The sequence below is a fragment of the Notamacropus eugenii genome, chromosome X (assembly GCF_028372415.1).
Source record: "Notamacropus eugenii isolate mMacEug1 chromosome X, mMacEug1.pri_v2, whole genome shotgun sequence".
NCBI lineage: Eukaryota > Metazoa > Chordata > Mammalia > Diprotodontia > Macropodidae > Notamacropus > Notamacropus eugenii.
Genome location: NC_092879.1, coordinates 80,522,027 through 80,541,893, shown reverse-complemented (window position 1 = coordinate 80,541,893; position 19,867 = coordinate 80,522,027). Strand labels below are relative to the sequence as shown.

At 41.8% G+C, this 19,867-nt stretch overlaps 1 protein-coding gene across 3 annotated transcripts in view; it reads right to left on the bottom strand.

Annotated features, from left to right (window-relative positions):
- The window catches only part of DACH2 (dachshund family transcription factor 2), a 412,262-nt gene extending 394,308 nt beyond the window's left edge, over nucleotides 1-17,954 (bottom strand). For all 3 annotated transcript variants that reach the window (XM_072626181.1, XM_072626182.1, XM_072626183.1), the window contains exon 1: nucleotides 17,200-17,954. In XM_072626181.1, the coding sequence (XP_072482282.1) occupies nucleotides 17,200-17,828 (629 nt within the window). In that variant the 5' untranslated portion in view covers nucleotides 17,829-17,954. The remainder of the gene's footprint in view (nucleotides 1-17,199) is intronic.
- Nucleotides 17,955-19,867: the final 1,913 nt, after the last annotated feature.

The following is a 19,867-nucleotide window of genomic DNA, read 5'->3' as shown; positions in this document are numbered from 1 at the left end:
AGGGCTGAGAGTTTGAATTCTGAACATCCAGCAGTCCTGGAGACATATCCATGTTCACCTCCAGGGGAGTGATCGCTTCTCATAAGTGGCATCACAGTTGACATCTGGAGAGCACTTTAATAGTGCATTAGAGACACCATTAAAGTGACACACTTTAAAGGTGGCACACTGGATAGAGAGCCAGAAGACCCAAGTTCAAATGTGACCTGAGCCACTTAACTGCATGACCCTGAGCAAGTCATTTAACTGCTGTTTGCCTCCATTTCCTAATTTGTAAAATTAGGATATTAATAGCAGCTACCTCCCAGGGTTGTGGTAAGGATCAAATGAGAGAACATTTATAAAGTGCTTGGCAAACCTTAAAATGTTAAACATCTCATGAGAATTTTACAACCACCACATGAGGAAGATACTATCATGCCCATTTTACAGATAAGAAAATTGAGTCTGAGAGACAGTAAGTGACTTTCCCAATCTCTCACAGCTAGTAAGCATCAGAGGCAGAACTAGAACTTGGGCCTCCCTGACTCTAAGTCCAGCATAACATGCTATCACTTGGCTTTTAGGATACGATAGGATCCTGTACCAGAGAACTGGGAGAACCACAAATATACACAAAAAGAAAGACAATGTGTGAAAAATCTGCATGTGCTTTCTTCCATTACACAATGTCCAAGAAGTTTTGATGCTGCCTACCTCATAATTATATTATTAATATAATATAATAATTATAATTATTATTCCTGTTATGGCTGCTATCCAAGAGAAATCTTCAACAAACAAACACCAGATTAACATTTTCCTCCATTGAATATATTTAAATACATGGCTTAAGCTTATGTCATCAGATTAGCCCCCAAAACTAAGATCTAAGATTTCTAAGTCACTGTGCCAATACTGGAAGAGTTGTTCTAGGCGCTACAGGAAGTAAGAGAAAAACTGATACTGATAAATGTCCTGAGGCTTGGGGAGACAACACAAACACACAAGGAGTGAAATGACGAGAAAATATTTAAATGACATTCCAAGACAATTGAAGAGATATCATAAAGCAATACGAGATTAATGGCCAAAATGAATTGGATGAGTCAAAACTGCAATGAGGCCAGGGAAAGGAAAAGCCACTTCAGTGTAGAGTAGGGTAATTGGTGGGATGAGAATTGAGCCGGGTTTGGACCACATTTTGGTTATCACCAACAGAGGTAATGCAACATCAGAGGTGTCAGACATGGGGCTGGGTGTATGGGGCTCGCAACTAGTTTGGCCTGACCCAGATTCCAATGTAATTGGGATATATTTCACAAAACAAATAAACATACAATAAAACATAGATAATATTACATTTTAAAACTAAATCAACATGTAGCTTCCAAGACTCTTTATGTACAGATTAGTGGCGACTGTTTTGGTTTTGTTTTGTTTTTTGTTTTGTTTTTTTGAAACTGAGTTTCAGAAGTCACGTGCCTGCTAAGTAGAAGAAACCAAACTCCAATTCAAGTGGTCCAATTCCCAATTCAGGGTTCTTGAAGGATGACTAGCATTTCATAGGCAGAGGAGAAGGGAGGGCCCTGGAAGGACAGCAGACTAAGCAAAAGCTGGGGGGTTGGAGTGCATTAGCATAACAAGGACTGGGCAGGGGGAACACCTTTCTGAATGGAGTAGAGGGCTCAAGAAGATGAGTAGTCACCAAATTTCATTTGATAATATTTTTTTAATTACATTGCTTTAATATCTCAAAATTCCAGGTAAGTATGCCAGGATCTAACTACTAAAATGTCTATTTCAGCGATCTTCAGAGCATAAAAGGTTATCCTGTCTCATAGCTACTGCATCAGAATGATCCAGTGGTTGGAATGTCCTATTCAAGTGCAGCTTAGAGCAGATGGCCTTGGAACTCCCATCAGATTCTGTGATCTCAAGTACCCAGATTTCTTGACTCTGTTGTTTGGCTATAAAAGATCTCATTCTCAGACCAGAATTAATTTTCACAATGTATGTAAAGACAACATTGTAAAAGTGTCCATATTGGATCAGTGAAAGTACCACACTATTTTTCAAATGCTTTGAATGAAAAGGTTTTGAAAGCCATGGAAGTGAGACATGCAAAGGCATAGAGATGAAGGTATACAGGATCACAGATTTTGAGCTGAGAGGGATGGTCATCTAGTCAAACCTCCTCATTTACAGAGGAAGAAACTAGGCCCAGAGAGGTTAGGAAACTTTCCCAGGGTCACACAGGTAGTTTCTGAAGTGGGACTTGAATCTTCATCTTTCTCTATGCCAAAGAAATTACAGTCAGTCCCTAGCTCTATCTTCTGAAGTCCAGAATGCAATCTATTATATAACCCTGGTGTAGTCCTATAGCATTGCCTGGGGCACTGAAATCAGTAAGTTGCCCAGGGTCACACAGGGGCATATTAGAAGCAGGTTAAACCCAGGTCTTCCTAAATCTGAGGGAGGTCCTCTATCTGCTCAGCTAGACCTCAATGTCTCTCAAGGGAAGGGACAGAAAAAAGGCCAGTCCGTCCGGGTTGCTGAGTGAGCAGAGGGGAATAAGTGGCACGTAACACATCTGCCCGACAGAGTATCACGGCACACAGAAACCACAATCCACACACAACAACACTACTGGTGACAGAATCAAATTGAGTCCCTATGTGAGGGAGTTCATCAGTATGGACATGGATCTGTGACTTCAGCCATATAATTGCTCTCTCCAAAAGCACAGATAGCAACATGTCCGCACATTCTCATCTCGTCCAAATCTTGTCAGTGTTTGACCATAAACACTACACAATAGGTCTACCCAATGTATCTAAACATTTCTTGACATTTCATGGATATCAACCAAGAAGGTGGTTTGTTGAGTCATTTCATTCATGTCTCACTCTTCATGACTCCATTTGAGGTTTTCTTGGCAAAGATCCTGGAGTGGTTTGCCATTTACTTCTCTAGCTCATTTTCTAGATGAGGAAATAGAGGTAAACAGGATGAAGTGACTTGCTCAGGACCACATAGCTAGTATATGTCTGAGGGACCCGGATTTGAACTCAGGCCGTCCTGCCTCCAGGGTCAGCGCTCTATTCACTGCACCATCTAAATGCCCGTAGAACAGGGGTTTTTGCTACTTGATCAGCCCAGCACCTTTTTCAATTGTACAATGCTGTGGTAATAGCTTTTATGACATATTCATTGGTAACATGAAAGAGGGGCAACATGTCATAGTGAAAAACAAGCTAACCCCAGAACCAAGAAGACCTGGGTTCAAGTTCTACTCCTGATACATACCACTTATCCTACAGATAATCCCTGAACCCCTCAATGCCTCAAACACTGTAAGTTACAAAGGAATTACCATTCTGCATCTGGGCAAGGAGCTTCCCCACACGAGTCAAAATCAACAAAATCACAGCTCATGACCTTCTCCCTCCTCAAAAAAAAGAAAAAAAACATTGTTAAAGATCCAAAATGATCATGCAGTTTCCTCTCTTAGCTCCCTGGGCCTGGGCCCTGTCACAGAAGAGGTCACAGGATCAGGATGCCTCCTTCCCTTCAAGAGGATCATCTTCTGTTTCTTCCTCCTACTTTGTTCCAGTCGCTACTCCAATTTCCAACTACAAGCCCTTTTGCACAGTCCAGGAACATTGAAAACCTGAAACGATCCCCCACTCCATAAAGCTCCCCTTTCTAATCCTTCCTCAAAGATATACCACTTCCCTAGATAGTAAGGAGCTGGTGAGGATGATGATCACTCCAAAACCCTGCTGGGTCCTTCTCTTCTGACCTTCTCCAACGTGGTTGAGAGTGCGGTTCTTCTGTGGCAGTACCACAACTGGCCTGACTGGTCACAGCATTCCTTGTTGCACTGTTGGTACTCGATCAGGGGCACGCTTAAAAAGCATTAGCAACAACATTGGGAAAGTTGTTACAAATAATTTTAGACTTTCACATTTGTTTTCCAAGAAACTAAATTAAGCCAAAAGACTGGCAAAAATGTGGAGTTTCCAAATTTAGACATCACACTGCATGGATGGTACTTTAGTCCAAAGAAAAATGATCCTTACATTCTCTTCAATATAATGATTCAAATCATTTTCTCAAATATATATGTATACACGTACAGACATACACGTGTGTGTGTGTGTGTGTGTATAATCCCAACTGAAAGCAACTAACACTTCACATTCACAAAGAATTTAACCTCATTTTTCAAATATTCAAGCTATGAAACTGTTCCCCAAATCCCTATGGAACGTACAAAAATCAAGAGAATTCAGCTCAAAGACAGACAATAAGTCAACTCATTCATGCCAAAGGACAGTGCCATACACTCACATACACACACACACAGAGTAACATTTAACAGTGCCATAAAGGAAGATGTCTTGTAGGGATAGCAAGCATTCAAATGATGTCACAACTTCTGAAGCCACAAGCTCATCTCCAGGAAAATGACGTTTCTTTTATCCAGGAGTCTCCGTGATTCAGAAAGAAAGGCTCCCCTTTCCCCCTTTACTTTATACCTAATGAGTACTGATTCTGATTCCTAGCTACATGTGCTTCTATGCTGGTACTGGTGTGAATGGTGGGAAACTCCAGATGGGTAAAGGGCCTGGAATTGTACCTACCACTCACACCCCATAACACTTGGGAGCGAAGCAACAAGGACTGAAGTGGGAGTCAGAGGACATGAGTTTGATTCCCTACTCTATCACCCATCAACAATGGCACCTTGACAAATGACCTCCCTTCTGGGAGCCAGACATTACTCATCTATAAAAGCTAGGAGCTGGACTAGATAACTTCTCAAAGCCCTCCAAGTCCTCAATCTAAAATCCTAAGGCTTTGTGACTGACCTTTCAAGTCAAAAATAAAGTAAAATGGTTGTACAGTCCCTCTGCATCCATAAAAAATAAAATAACTATTTATATAATAATAGACCACAAATTCAGTTCTAAATTCCTGATACAAGCTAGGATAAGAAAATGAATGTGCTTATTCAATAATCAATATTTATTGATTAGAATGCAAGAGACAGATCAGATCATAGAACCTCCAAGCTGGAAGGGCCCTCAAAGGCCATGTAGGCCATCTGGCACCTAAAGACTTTTCCTAACGTTCAGAGTCAGCTGGATGTTACCCTGAATAGAGTGCTGGGCCTGGAGTTAGAAAGACCTGCATTCAAATCTCAGACAGTTACTTGCTGTGTGACCCTGGGCAAATCTACCTCAGTTTCCTCATCAGTAAAATGGGGGTAATTGTAGCACCTACCTCCCAGGATTGTTGTGCGATCAAATGAAACAATATTTATTAAACGCACAGCCCAGTGCTCAGCACCTGGCAGGTACAGGAGCAAAGCTTATTATTTTCCCCCAATAACAATAAAAGCAGTAACTGATATTATCTCATTTGCTCCTCATGCAACAACCACATCAAGCAGGTACTATATGCAATGAAAATAATTTCCATGATTTTATATTTATATCCTATTTTATATTTCAATGTAATATTACATATTTATATCATAATTTCTATTATACTTTATGTGTTTACTATCGTTCTTTTTTTACAGTAAAACTGAGACTCAAAGAGGTTAAACTGACTTGCCCAAATTGAATACTTACTATACGGGGGGCTAATAATGTTTAAACCTCACAATAACCTGTAGGGGTTGGCAGGGATGGCAGGGCACATGTATGTTATTCTCCCCATTTTACAGATAAGGAAACAGGCTCAGAGAATCTTATAATATAATATAGCAGAAAGTGCAGTTCACATGAATCAAAAGACTTAGGTTAAAATAATGAGTGTCATTTTCCTACCTGTGTAGCTCAAAACAAATCATTTCATTTGTAAAAAGGGGAGGGAGAGAAAAAATTCTGATGAAGTACCTATGTGCCAAGCACCATGCTATAAGTACTTTACAAATATTATCTCATTTGATCCTCACAAGAACCCTGGAGGTGACGTGCTATTCTTATTCTCATTTTTACCGCTAGAAAACTAAGGCAGATAAAGGTTAATTGACTTGCACAAGGGCACACACCTAATAAGTGGATGAGGGCAAATTTGAACTCAGGTCTTCCTGACTCTAGGCCCAGGGCTCTACCCACTGGACCACCTAGCTGCCTGCCTCTAGGGGGTCAGACTAGATGATATCCAGCTCAAAAATGCTGGGCTTAAAGCCAGTTCTCCTGACTCTAAGTCCAATACTCTTTCCCAGGCTTCCCTCCTGCTGAACGATACCATCTTGACATTGCTGGTGATAGATATCCACACAGATATACATATATGTATATGTAATATATGTATTATTTAAACACACATATACAGAAGCATACACATGTACACACCCTACTTATATGTGCTTGTTTCACCTCAGGGATTATCCACAAAAACAACTGTAGTTTTATCTGTTCTTGAAACTTGGAAGCCTAAAAGGCACTATCTCCCTGCCACTGGCTTAGTACTCACACTCAGAAAATAAAAAAGCATTTTGATATTAGATAAAACAAAGCTTGATGAGAAAGGTAAATTTGCTGCAAAAGCTCAAAAAACATGCTCTACAACAAGGTTGAATACAATTACTTGGTTTCTCAAATGTTTCATACTTTTCATGATCACCAATTCTTTTTATGAACATGGATAACCAGATACGCATTTCATGTATCAATAAATCCAATTCACTTGCAAGTCATGACAACACCTTCCTGATGACACAGTCCTCTTCCAGAACAAAGGGCAAACAACAGCAAGAAAACATATGCCTAAATTTGCTAGGAGAAAGCTACGAATTTGAGAGCAAGTTTTCTAATGGCTAATAGTTCCCCCTGACACAAAACAGAAGTATTCAATCAAATATTTGTTGAATGAATAGTATTAGTTTTAAAGTATGTTCAAAGTAAACGTGATTGGTCTGTAAGCTATGGCTTGCCCTTAGATCAACCCCCCCCCCCAAAAAAAAACCCTCCAGGATGTTCATAAATGCAGAGTTAAGCACTTCGAAGGGCTTAGCTGATCGCAGACTATTTCCAAAACATGCAGTTGAACAGAATGTAAATAAAGCAAATACTGCCAAATGCTTTTCTTGAATACTTATTCTTGTATGATTCCATTGCTTAGCCTGTTTTCTAAAAATATTTACACTGAGGATCAAGGGACTTTGAAATCTCGTTTATCAAAACACACTCTCTCATGTCTACTGGTGTTTTTGTCATGGGTTTCTCTCCACCCCACTCCACCCCCCAAATCTGGTTACCTTGTTGTAAATGACCATAAGCAAAACAAATCCAGTTCTAAACTGAGATTTGAATGGGTAAGTAACCACACAAATTAAGGTAAGTTTTTAATGTATCTCTTCAATGCAAATGACTGAGTACCCAAACAGATACATAAGAGAATGAGCCTTCTGGTTAATTGTGTAAGCCACAAAACCTGTTATGCCTCACAACAAACGCAGAGCAGAGCAAGAATCCCCAGGTCAACTGAACATGGCTGCTCTGAAGTGGAAAGAAATGGTTCATTCCAATTCCTCCTGATGTGTATTCTATTTATAACACATCAGCAGCTTGTGTTCACTTGAAAAAAAATGAAAGACCTCCTCTTATATATGAAAAATCCTAATTTCTTTCAGTCCAATATTCCTGATATAACTCCAGGATTTAAAAAAAAGGAATATAGCTATTATTTATTGATTAGAACACAAGAGATAAAGAAAGGACATTTAAAGAAATCAAAAGTGATTATCACAAAAAATAATTATGTGAGTTTTATAATTTAGCAAAAAGCAACAGGAGGATAGGGAAGGAGCAAAGGGTGATGACATGCAGCTCGCATCCACCTCATAAGCTAATTCTAAACCGAACACGAAATTGTACTCCTGAAAAGAGGGTGTATACCCCAGAAAGGTACAGTGTTTCCTCTGAACCTCCATTATATCTGAGCCCAAGATCTAGTGATCTTATTGTGAAACTGCGGAGAAAAAAAGTTTTTGGGGATTCCTGTTCCAAACAGCAACCATTCAAATGTAGAATTTGGACAAAGTCAAGTACAGTGGTGTGGTCCTTGAGATCATGTGGTAAGGAAGGTGAGGTACTGCACATTTCTATTCATTCAAGTTCCTCGGCCAGGGTCTGAGATAGAGCCCAAATTATATGGAACTCCCGGCTACTGGGGGAGTTCTGTCTGACTTTTCAAGGTTCTTCTGGATACACGTTGAATATTTTCTCAGAAAAATCAAGGCCTCAACTCTATTTATAGTAATGTCATCTTATAGCTAGACATATCAAAAGGCTTTATATACTTTCTGTAAGTTTCGTGTGCTTTTAATATTGCATTTAGGCTCAAGGCTTGGAAAACATACTGTAAAATGTGCCATTACAGGCATGTAATTTATGCTGCTACCAGAAACCTTCAAGAAATAAGTACAGTCTTACATTATCATTAGGGATATATTTTATTCTTCTTTTAATACAACAGGATATCTCACAGTGATACATACAGATAATGCATTAACAAATGCATTAATAAAACACATACATAAATAGACCAATCCAAATATTATCTTGTCCTTTTGGACAAATGAGAGACAGACTTCCTCCCAAACAACTTGAATGCTAAGAATCTAACATATTGCTGCAAGCTATAATGGTTATAACTGTTAATCCAATACACCTTTTATACAAACCCATAAACACACGAGTGGAAAAATAGCACAGATGTTCATCTCTAATGCAATTTCCATTCAATTTCCTAAGTGCGGTCCCTGTGTGCAAACTAGCTTAACGTTATGTTTAGCTTGCAAATTCTTTTAATAAATAATGAATGCAATAAAACTAGGAGATCAATGGCAAGCTGAGAAATCATAAAAAAAAAAAAAGCCTTTTGTGTTCAGGCTGTTGCCGATTTCAAACTTTAATCCGGAGACAGATCAATACTACTTTTTCTTTTTAACCCATCACATAAATAGCAGAGAGACTAAATGTGGCCTAAATGCTGTTACCAGATATCAGTTGCAAACAACCTGATAAGACCACTAGACATGATTGCAATTGAACGTTTTATACCTTTACATATACACTACATTATACACTGTTAAGCAGTCAACTTGTTTAAAAAATCATTGTACAGCAATAAAAAGACTGCCATTGGCTGTTTTTTTTTTTCCTTTTTGCTTTCCTGTCATCTGTTTTTTTCCAGTCAGGTAATTACTGAGGTTTTACCACAATTGACTCTAATAAGCCCAATAAATGCAATAGGTCAAAATGGTGGATAGTTCAAAGTAATTTTATCTTGTGGAGCTCTTAAAGGAAAGTGAATTCTATTCTTAAAAAAAAAATTCTACCTAAAAAAGGTAAGTATGTTCAAAAAAGTATTTTCCTTTAAAAAAAAAGGCAAGTATAGAGACATACAAGTATGATTTAGGTTTAGGTCTTAGAACTTGTCAGGCACAAAACAGAAAGGAAAGCATTCTGGTTAATATATTTTAGCATTTCTAATTCCAGTCATAAAAAAAAAAATTAAGACCAAAACCAGTCTTATCATCACACCCTGAAGAACCAGATTTTGCCGACTAGAAACCCGATCCAGAGTGTATGGCCCCAAGGGGTCACTGTAATATCAAGAAGGTTAAATCTGAATTGCTAAGGATCATTATGTGGCAGTGAGCTGGTTATACTTTGGAATTCTGGTTTAATCATAACATTAGAAAATCTTTTCAAAGTTCACATACAGAAAATGAAATTGAGGAAGGGGGTCACATTCTCTTTTAACAGTACCCTGCCGTTCCAATCTCCCAATTTCAAAACCTTCTGTAGGTCTCTTAGAAATGCTTTTTGTCCTGAACACTAAGGGTTTTAATAATGGAATTAAAATTGCAAGATTAATGTCTTTTAAACCACTATATACCTTAGGAAGCAGTTTTATTTAAACCTATTGTCATCTAAGGGAACAACTTTAACTAATCAGGGAAAATAAAGCCAAGAAACAATTTTAGAAAGTATTCATTCAATCATTCAGTTAACATTTTGAGAGCCTTGGGGGCTGCCATACACTAACCATAACCTACTACAACATGTACTGCTCGAGCACGGACTACTACATAAAGCCCTATTTCTATGTTTTCTTCCCAGGTACCAATGTATGTAACAAAACAACTCCTAGCAAAGGACACTAGCCCCTAGCTGCTGAACAGGAAGGAAACCAGTAGTGTCTTGAGTTACAGACACAGTTTAGGGAGAAGTTGCTTCCCCTATACCTCCAAGTCATGTTTTTTTTTTTTAAATCAGCAACATAGAGAAAGCCATCATATATGGCTCAACAGAAGACAGATCAATAGCAGAAGCACCTCCTGGAGCAAGAGAGGTGGTTGACAAATTTCCCTTTAAAACATATTCCCGATCACAATAACCATATGCATTTCTAGCTTCCTGATTAGCCCGGTGCTCTCACTATGACCTTCTGATAGAAACCTGAGACTTGAGCAAGGCATTCAACAATGCCTCCTATTTTTCCCCATCTCTATGGAGCAGGAAAATGAAGGCACACATAGCAAGCGATGTGTGCAGTTTATTTCATATGTAATGTACATTTTTGTTACATAGCATTTTCTGAACTCTGTTGGAGCAAATAAGGCAACAAAGTTGACAGGCCACCAGAGAGCTCTACCTGGATCAAATGATTAAGCACACATGATGCCAAGCTACACAAGATGAAACCAAAGTCTGTCATTGAAAGGATCTGAATTTGTCTTCATTACCAAACGACCATTTTCCCCAACTAAACAGGTAACAAAAGGGGGGGGAGGGAATTAATATTCACCAATATGAAATTCAAACTCTGTCCAAAGTTGGCTCTCTCCAAAAAAAGGAGATGTAGAAGGCGTGTTGCAAATAGAGGTAAGTGATCAATTTCAGGAAAGTAATGTCAAAGTTCCTTTTGGTTTACATTGGGGAATTCAGCAAAGAATTGGGGGTATACAAAAGTGTCCTGGAAGATTTATGTTCTACAGGTTCTTATAAGGAATCTTTAAAGACCAGTTCGTGACTAACTAAACCATATGGAGAAGAAAATATCTTTCCAAAATCCTTCACACTCCCCAAAGAAGAAATAATGATTGCCTAGTAGACAGGCTACTTCTTTCTTTTAAGAAATCCTTAAGGACTTCCAAATCCCTTGATAAAAGCGCACTGCAGCTGCATGAAGCCACCAAGCAGCTTATTAGTAAGGATTAAAAAACTAACACCCTCCTGTAATCAATTTGGATACAATGCTCTTCTATATATAGTGACACTTGCAATGTGTCCCAATCATATATGACTTATTCTCATCATTCTCACCATAATGAAATATTAATGCGGAGAAAATGGTTGCATTATTAAGAAGCACCACTATATTTAGATTTTTTTTTATATTGATTTCTACCATCTTGGGATAGTTAATGATTTTGCATAAAATTATACAAGTTAAGCTTCCCATTTCTAGGAGAAAGTTTATTAATTTCCACAGAGTAATCTTACAATTAAGTCTCTATTTTCCTTAGATTCCTAATAAGCAATCTAGCTACTCTGGCAAAAAAAAAAATAGAAAAAAGGGGGATACGGCCACTTTAAAAGCTTCAATCTCTCTGACATTGCTGGCAGAGTATGGGAACATTAATGCATCTGTCATGATAACAAGCTAAGAATAACATCTAGACATCAAACCGAGCAGAGAATCCATCTGAAGTGATTCATTCAGATCTGTCTCATTGATTTATTAAACACAGGGCAACATCTGCAGCCTCACAGAGCCGCTTGGCGAAATTAATGCAAGATCAATTCAAATGGAAAAAAAGTGCAAAAGAGATAAATCAAAACACCATTTGCATGCAGTTCCACAATCAGGCTTATTGGGTGCAAATGCTCAATTTCCCTCCCAAAGCAAGTGTGTTTAAATGTTGTTTTATCTTGTGCGAATTGTGTGATTTGAAGTGACAGTCAAGAGTTTTGCAGGTTGCAATGGAGAAAAGAAAAAAAGGAAGAAAAATGCTGGCAAAGGCCTTTTGAATATGCAACAAGAATATCATTAATACCTAATTGTTTTGCTGTTGGGAAAAGGGTTGGTGGGTTTTCTCCAGAAACATAGCATTTTCTGTTTTCCATTAACTGCAGAGAGATTATAAGGCAAATTTGAAATTTTGATTAGGGAGAAATTGGAATCATTTCTATCTTGAAAAATGTTCGATAAATTACTAATCGAAACCCCAACTGCCAACGGAAATGTAATTTATTTTGATTAGAGCTCCTTCCAATTCGATTTGCCTACCAGGGGCATTTTTAAAACATCTAAGGATTTTATTAAGACAAATAAGGTTCCACAAGGAAGGGGCAAAGATGTCAGGCTTGCCATTTGCCACAGGTATTAGGGATTTCCTTTTTAAAAAATAAAATACCACCAGGTCTGAAAACCACGACCCCCTGATTTTGCTCTGCATTCATAATGAAGCTATTATCAAATATAACTATTCAAAGATGAGTACACCATACCATTAACCATTTATTTAGTGACTGACTAAATGGCTACATTTGGACAAATATGGATGGGCAAGCTGAATTCTCTGGGTAAGGAAACCAAACAGGTTGTGTGACACAGAAAGATCCATTTAAAATCAGCGTGCATTTCTGTAGAAGGCCCGTGTGTAGGCACAAGGCTGGACTGCCCTCATTATAGCCTTGACATCACTCCCTTAATAAAAGACAGAGCATTGGTGACTAGGTGACTGCTTTTAATAGACAACAGGGCTACACCCTCGTTAGCCTGCGCACTCCAACAGCTACATTTACTGCCTCCATTCACTCTTAAATCCTTTTATTGTTTGGGAACAAGAGCAAAAGTCATGCAAAATGTTCCTACTGTTGCTTACAAACCTTAATTTTGGGGGGAAGATGTGCTCTTCTGTATTGGACAGACTATTAATGCAAAATTAAGGCTGAATCTAATTGAGGTATGGTTGATCATCAGGATCCAGTGTCCGAAAATAATTGCAAAAGGTTTTAAAAGTCATTATAATTGCATGATCCAGTGGTTACAGCATCAAAGCAGAGATGATAACAAGCCTGGATATGTTCACCAAAGCTTTGCAGTTTTTCTTTATGAAATAACCTAAAGTTTATATATTTGACTATATCTCGAAAAGTAACTCATTATTATCGATGTTTTCTTAATCAGACCACTTGTTTTTTCAAGCATCTATTAACCCAATCAAGTGATGAAATAACAATCAGTTGGACCTCAAGTAAGTAAACATCAGTTACAGAATCTGAGAATGTGACATTTATACAGCTACAGAGAGAGCTGTTAGCATCGGATAAGTTAATTTAAGCATTTATCTGCCCTTCAGCTAAGTTTGGGGTTTTTTTTAGTTTAGTTTTGGGGGTTTTTAAGTACTCATGAGAACATTTCTGTAGAGTAAGAATTTAGACAAGAAGGTAAATGTGCTTTCTAAACATACCTGGCCTTGTTGTAAGAAAAGATAGCTACATGAACTTGATTTTACTGTGTTTTATCTGGGAACAAAGAAGTTTTTAAAGAAGAAGGCGACTTTTTAAGTCTCCTGGTGTCTTGGCCATCATGTTCACGGTTCATCTTGAAAATAACCTGCAGTAAAATTCATTTTCCAAGTGAAAGGGCATGAGAGGAATGCCCAGACCAGTCCTTTGGCACTGCAGTGATTTCAAGCCCGAGTCATGGATGGTCAAGAAGCTTTCTACTCTTTGAAAGCAGGCAGGTATTCACACCCAACTTTTCTCCTCTGGGGAGAGAACTTTATCAGGAAAGCTAAGGAGTGGCTAAGAGCAAGATACTGAACACCAGCCTGCGATCACCTTCGATCACCCAGCTTGGAAGGCTTTCCAGGGGACCAGAGCTAATTAATGCTCATTAGTGATTCATGCCAAGCTACAGTTATAAACATTTGTCCTGTGACCTCACTCCGATGCAACCTGGTGACATTATAGAGAAAGTGTGGCGAAACATCAAATAAAAATTCCAAAATTCAGTGTTTTCATTTCTTTTTTATCCCCTAACAGTAACATAGGGAGAGGGAAATTACATCCATTGTTTATGGAAAGAAAACTGCCAATGGCTTTAATAGATATCAGTCTTACTTTTAAAAATAATTAGCAGATGAAGGGAAATCTCCTATCTAAAATGAATCCAGCATGTGAGTTTTCTCACTGACTAAATCTACCATCCTTGATCTGCACTTTCTTTGCCAAACCAGAAGTTGCTAAGAGACCTTGGGTTCAGCCTCAGAATCCTCCCCTATATCTCTCTCCCTCTCTTTAGCCACTACTCTCTTAAGCCTTCACTCATCCCCTTCCCTGTATCTCTCTGCTCTCACCACCCGGGTTTTCTCATCTCCTCCTAGCCTTGAATCTCCTTCCATTTTCTTTATTTTGACCCTCCTAGGTCTCCTGCTCATTTTATTTCTCAGCTGTTTCCTTCCTTCTACAAAAGCCATATAAAGAATGATGAGGCAAGAGCAGAGGATTTTGCACCTTGTGGCATGTTTAACCCAACACACAAAGAAGAGTTTTGAACAAATCAAAGTCAGAACACAGCTAACAAATGGCACTTTGGCTATTTGGTGATTTTTTTTCCTTAAGTGTGAAGAGGAGTGTTATAGCTATCAAATTTGCAGACGTGTTATTTAAATATTAAATAAAAGTACACAGAAACATGTCACACCTAGAAAAGACAAGAGATCAAAGTGTTCTAAATAGTCTTCCTCACCTCTTTCAAATACACAGAAGCACCATCTTTATGTCAGAAAATTCAGGTAAGGAAGCATAACAGTCACTTTTGTTCAATACGAAGTAAGACATAAGTAACCTGTACACATAAAAGAGACTCATTTCCAGTTTTCCTATCTATGGCCTTTACACACACACACACACACACACACACACACACGCAATTCAAGAGTTTAGGGCTGCAAACACCATCAAAAAGCAAAATACAACAAATCACACAACAGGAGCCAAAAAACATTTAGTGACCACCTGTCTCCAGATACACTGAGAAATCAATCATTTGTTTATTGTTGGGGGGTTTTTTCCTCAGCAAGAAATTGGAATTCAAACATTTTAAGGTTTTGTTGAGGCAAAAAGCACTGCATTCTCGGCTTAAGCCCTGCTGAATTTTCTTTTTCAATGAGTGTCACAGATTTTTAAAAGGGAAATTGTATAAATTGGGTCCAAGGATAGCATTTGGAGAGGAGAAGGGGAAGCTTTAATAATGAGCAGATTTTCATGTCTGGAATACTTTAGTCTTTTTGAAGTCATGGAAATGAACTAGATGACCCCCTCCTGGTCCCTTCCTAACACTGTCAGTCTCACTATTATTAAAGGGCTTTGTGGTAAATCAAAATTTCCTCTCTGCTCCTGGAGCCGACCACAGCTTAAGCCTCATTGTGTCCTTTAAAACTGGGCTATTCCTGAAGAAGCCATGTATGACATCACAACCCAGGTTTGTAAGCTCTAATAGATAGGAAGTCAAGCAGGAATTCCCACAGGAGACGGGTTCTTTTTAATTACTTGAACACAGAAGGATATCTGCTCCCCCCAAAAAAAGGAGGGGGGAGGTCCCCTGTTAAATTCTGTAGCAAGCAACAGTTTGTCTTAGCTTTGTCTTTGTCGGTACGCTTAGATTCTACCTAACACATTCCCTCCCACTTCCATTTCAGAGCAGCAGATGTGAGAACTGTATTTCCAGTTCACTTCTTAGCACTAGAGATTTAAACTTGCAGTGAGAAAAAGCAAGAGGGGACCCCAAGCACTTCCCTATCACCTAACCTTTACGGGGTGATCCATTAAAGGCTTATCCCAGTCAGAGTGGCCCTGCAGGCACTTTCTTTCCCTTAATGTATTACCAAAACCAACAGATAGATTGATCGATAGATAATTAGACAGAGATAAAGCAAGTATTTGTTAAGCATTTACTATGTACCAGGAACTGTGCTAACTAGGAATGGAATTCACAAGCTCACAGGTGCTCAATATGGGAAAGGGGATGGATACCATGATTTTCTCTCTCCCTGGACATGATTTGCAAAACATTTACATATGAGACTATAAATGAATTATTTCTACCACTGATTCCTGCTAATGGTTATAAGAGCTGCAATCTCAGGCACTCATAAAAGATCGATAGACAGATAAATAGATATAGACAGACAGACTGACGGATGGATAGATGGATACACCGCCAGCCAACAGCATTCACGCTTTGGTGGAAAAGCATCTTCTCACCCAGTTTGCCCGAGGGAACAACTGAGAGCATCTTTTACAGAAAGCTTGCCAGGGTCTCCGGCCCACCTCCCACACCCCGAACAGACTGTCCTCTGCAGAGGTCCCCCAGAAACGGAAGAAAGTGACAATCCCGATTCCGTTGGCAGGGGCAAGGGAAGTCGAACGGAACCGGCTGAACTCACACATACACGCGAGCGCGATTCGAGCGCGAGTCGGGGGCCCGCAGCAGGGGAACCCTCCCCACCCGAACACCCCCCCACCCCAGGTGGGCAGGATGTGCGCGCAGGTGGCGGCGGCTGACCAGCTCGGCTCGGGCTCAGCCCGTCCGTCTGGCATCAGCATTCAGGAGAAAGTAGGATCCCGGCCGCCGCCGCCGCCGAGCAGGAGAGAAAACAAAAGACACGAATTAGTTGGGATTTCGGCTGCTTTGGGGGGCTGGAACAGGCATGCAAGGGCTGGCAACTTTGGGGTAAGGGCTGCAAACTGCGGCTGCGGGAAGCCAAGCGACCCTTCTGGGAGCTCCTGGGTGGGGAGAGTGGAGATGGGGGGGGACGGGGTACATCGAGTGGGGCTCACCCGGGCCACAAAGTTAGCCCAAGGGGGGGAGGAGTAAGGGAATAAGGGGAAGGCAAGAGGGAACGGGACACGAGGGTAAAGATGGAAAAGCTAGAAAGGAGTTTTCGAAAGAGATGAGAAGGGAGAAGAAGGAAAAGAAAAGAGGAGAGAAAGGGAGAAGAGAGGAGAGGAACAGAAGAGAAAGGGCGAAAGGGAGGAGAAAGTAGAAGAAACCAGAAAAGGGAAGAATCTACGAGAAGCGGTGAGAGAGGAGGGGGAGAAAAGAAAAAGAGGGGCTACGAGAGAAGAGAGGAGAAGTGGGGGAAAGGAGAGAAAAGGCGAGAGGAGTCCTCACCTGGCGTTGGTGCAGTCGTTGTACAAAGTTTCAAAGTCTTTCCTGGTGATGAGTTTGCAGCGGTTCACCCCGGGCTGGATGGCGCCCAGCCCCCGGAGGATCCGGACCTGCTCCACCGTGCACACCACGGGGGTGATATCCAGTCTCTTCAGCTTGGTGTAGACGGTGTGCAGGCCCCCCACGAGGTGCTTCAGGAACAGGTCGAAGACCTGCGGCAGGCAAATGAGCTCTTGCCCCTCCACCAGGAAAGAAGCCACCTTCACTCCGTGCAGATCGACCATTTTACACTCGTTACCGCCGCCGCCGCCGCTCATAGTCAGACCGCCGCCGCTCATACCGCTGATGCCACCGCCGCCGCCGCCGCCGCCGCCCATAACGCTCATGCCACCGCTCATCGCGCTCATGCCGCCGCCGCCCATCGCGCCCATGCCGCCGCCCATCGCGCTCATCCCGCTCCCACTGCCGCCGGTGGAGATGAAGCTGTTAATCATGCTCGTGGTGAGCCGGGGGGACTCGGACGGGCTGGAGGAGTACAGGGGCTCGGCCCGGAACAAGCCCCCGGGGGCCCCGGCGCTGCTGCCGCAGCTGCTCGAAGTTGCCGAGATGACCGGCGGGGCTGAAACAGCCATGGTTACCCTGGGGGGCTCCGTGCCTCCGGCTTCTCTGGGCACCACTCAGGTCACGGGGGTTTTCGCTCGCGCTCTCTCAGCCCGTCCGCCTCTCTCGCAACTGTTAGCCACACTACTCTAAACAGGCTCACGCTCCTCCCACCCACCCCCCCGCATACACAGGGAGCCGCGGTACCCGCGACTGCCAGACCCCACCCCTCCCGAGACTGGCAGCCCACCTCCACCAATGGGCTCCCGCCTCGCGGCTCCTGAGCTCAGAGGGTGGCTGTGGGAAGCGAGGGGGTGGGGCCTCGGGGCCCAGCCCGAGTACCTGAGTCCCACCAGAACTGGTCGCATGAATGGGAACGGAAGCCACTGGGGGGCTGGGCTGGGCTCGGGGGGCTCGGGGGGCTCGGGGCGCCGGCCGCGCAGTTCCCTCGATCTCTTTCTCTTTCTCCGCACCTCATTTCTTCTTTGCGTTGACCCGCGCAGCCTTCAGCGCCATCTCCGAGCTCCCGCTTTGCGGGGCTCTCCAAGGTCCCGGTACTCGAAAACGAGATTCCCGGGGGAGCCGGGAAAGGAGCAAAGTCCCCAGAGCGCCACCTGCTACCCTCGCTGCCCAAGGCGGCGGCCCCAGACCCCGCGAACGGAAACCCCGAGCGTCTGGGCACAGTCAAGCCCCCTCCCCCTGGTGGGTGCCCGGCACGGAGAGGAGACGGGCCTGCAGGCGAACATTCCTCGAGGAAGCGATCCCCAGGGACACGTTTAGGGTCCTAAAGCTTCCGTGGTGCACCCGCCCCTGCTCAATCAAGGCGCCCTGGGCTGAGTCTAGCGGAGAGCCCCCTCCTCCGCTGGCCAGGGACGAGCCCCGCTTTTTTCCCCTCTTCCCACCAGGAAAGCAGGTGGGCATGGTCCCCTGGTAGGTCCGAACACAAGCATAGCAAAGGAACGGGTGCCCTTCTAAATAAATCTCTGCTTCCTCTCTCTAAAAACCCACAGAAAGCGAAGGGCCTGTAAGCCAAAGTGGGTCTCAAGAACACTGTGGCCAAGGGTCCCACACCTAGGAGGTGGCAACTCTATCTATAATGCACGAATTCCTCTTCCCAGTCCTTTCTAGGTGTCCTGCAAAGTCACGGGCAAAGCTCAGCCACGCTGGAGACCGTGGCTCTACCGTGGGCAGAGTATATTATATGGCCCGTGGAACAAGTACTGTCTATGTAACATAACCCAGGGTCTACAGACCCAGCTGGTTGATGGTCTTTCAGGACTCCTTTACAGGCTCTTTCTAAGGTTGGCCCAAATACAAGCTAATGCAGCCTGTGTTCTGTTTTGTTTTTATTTTTTCCTCTCCGGTACCTAAGTTCAAGTCCTATGATAGCCAGGTGTTCCTTACATTTCCTTACAAATATTTCAAAATTGTATGAAGGGGGTTTGCTTGCACATTGCCTTTTTTCCCCCAACAAGCTTCTAAAATTCTCTTCAGCCCCTGTTATGCTTAGCAGTACAAAGAGGGAGCAGTGAATGTCCAGAAAAAAGAAAGTCTAAACAAGGATTAGATTTCCTACGTTGAATTTTGCTGCCTCTCTCCATCATATACGTTCCCCTCACTGTTTTAAACCTTTTCGTACAGTTTTTCCTGGTAATTGAGGATCTAGCCAAAATGCTCAGGCACTTAGGTGATGGGTACTTCGAAAATGCTGGGATAAGAAATGTTTTATCTAATTGTCTGGAATGGATATAGCCAACAGACATTTTTAAATGGCTTTCTCTAGTTTGTGAATGCAAAAAATAGTGGGTGAGAGAAAAGGTTGAGAACACTACTAAGGAGCTGGTGAAAAAACAGTTTCAACAGAGGTCAGAGAAATAATGTCGAAAGTGAGATTTGTATTCTACTGGATTTTAAAAAACACAAAGAGCAATTTTATTCAACAGGTGGCTGCAAAGAAGTTAGTTTTAAAAAAATAATAAAAGGGAGTATTTAAACGTGCTTTAAAATAAGTGGCCCCTGTAAGTATTCAGAAGAACAATCTGGTGCATTTACTCGAATTTTGGTTTGTTTT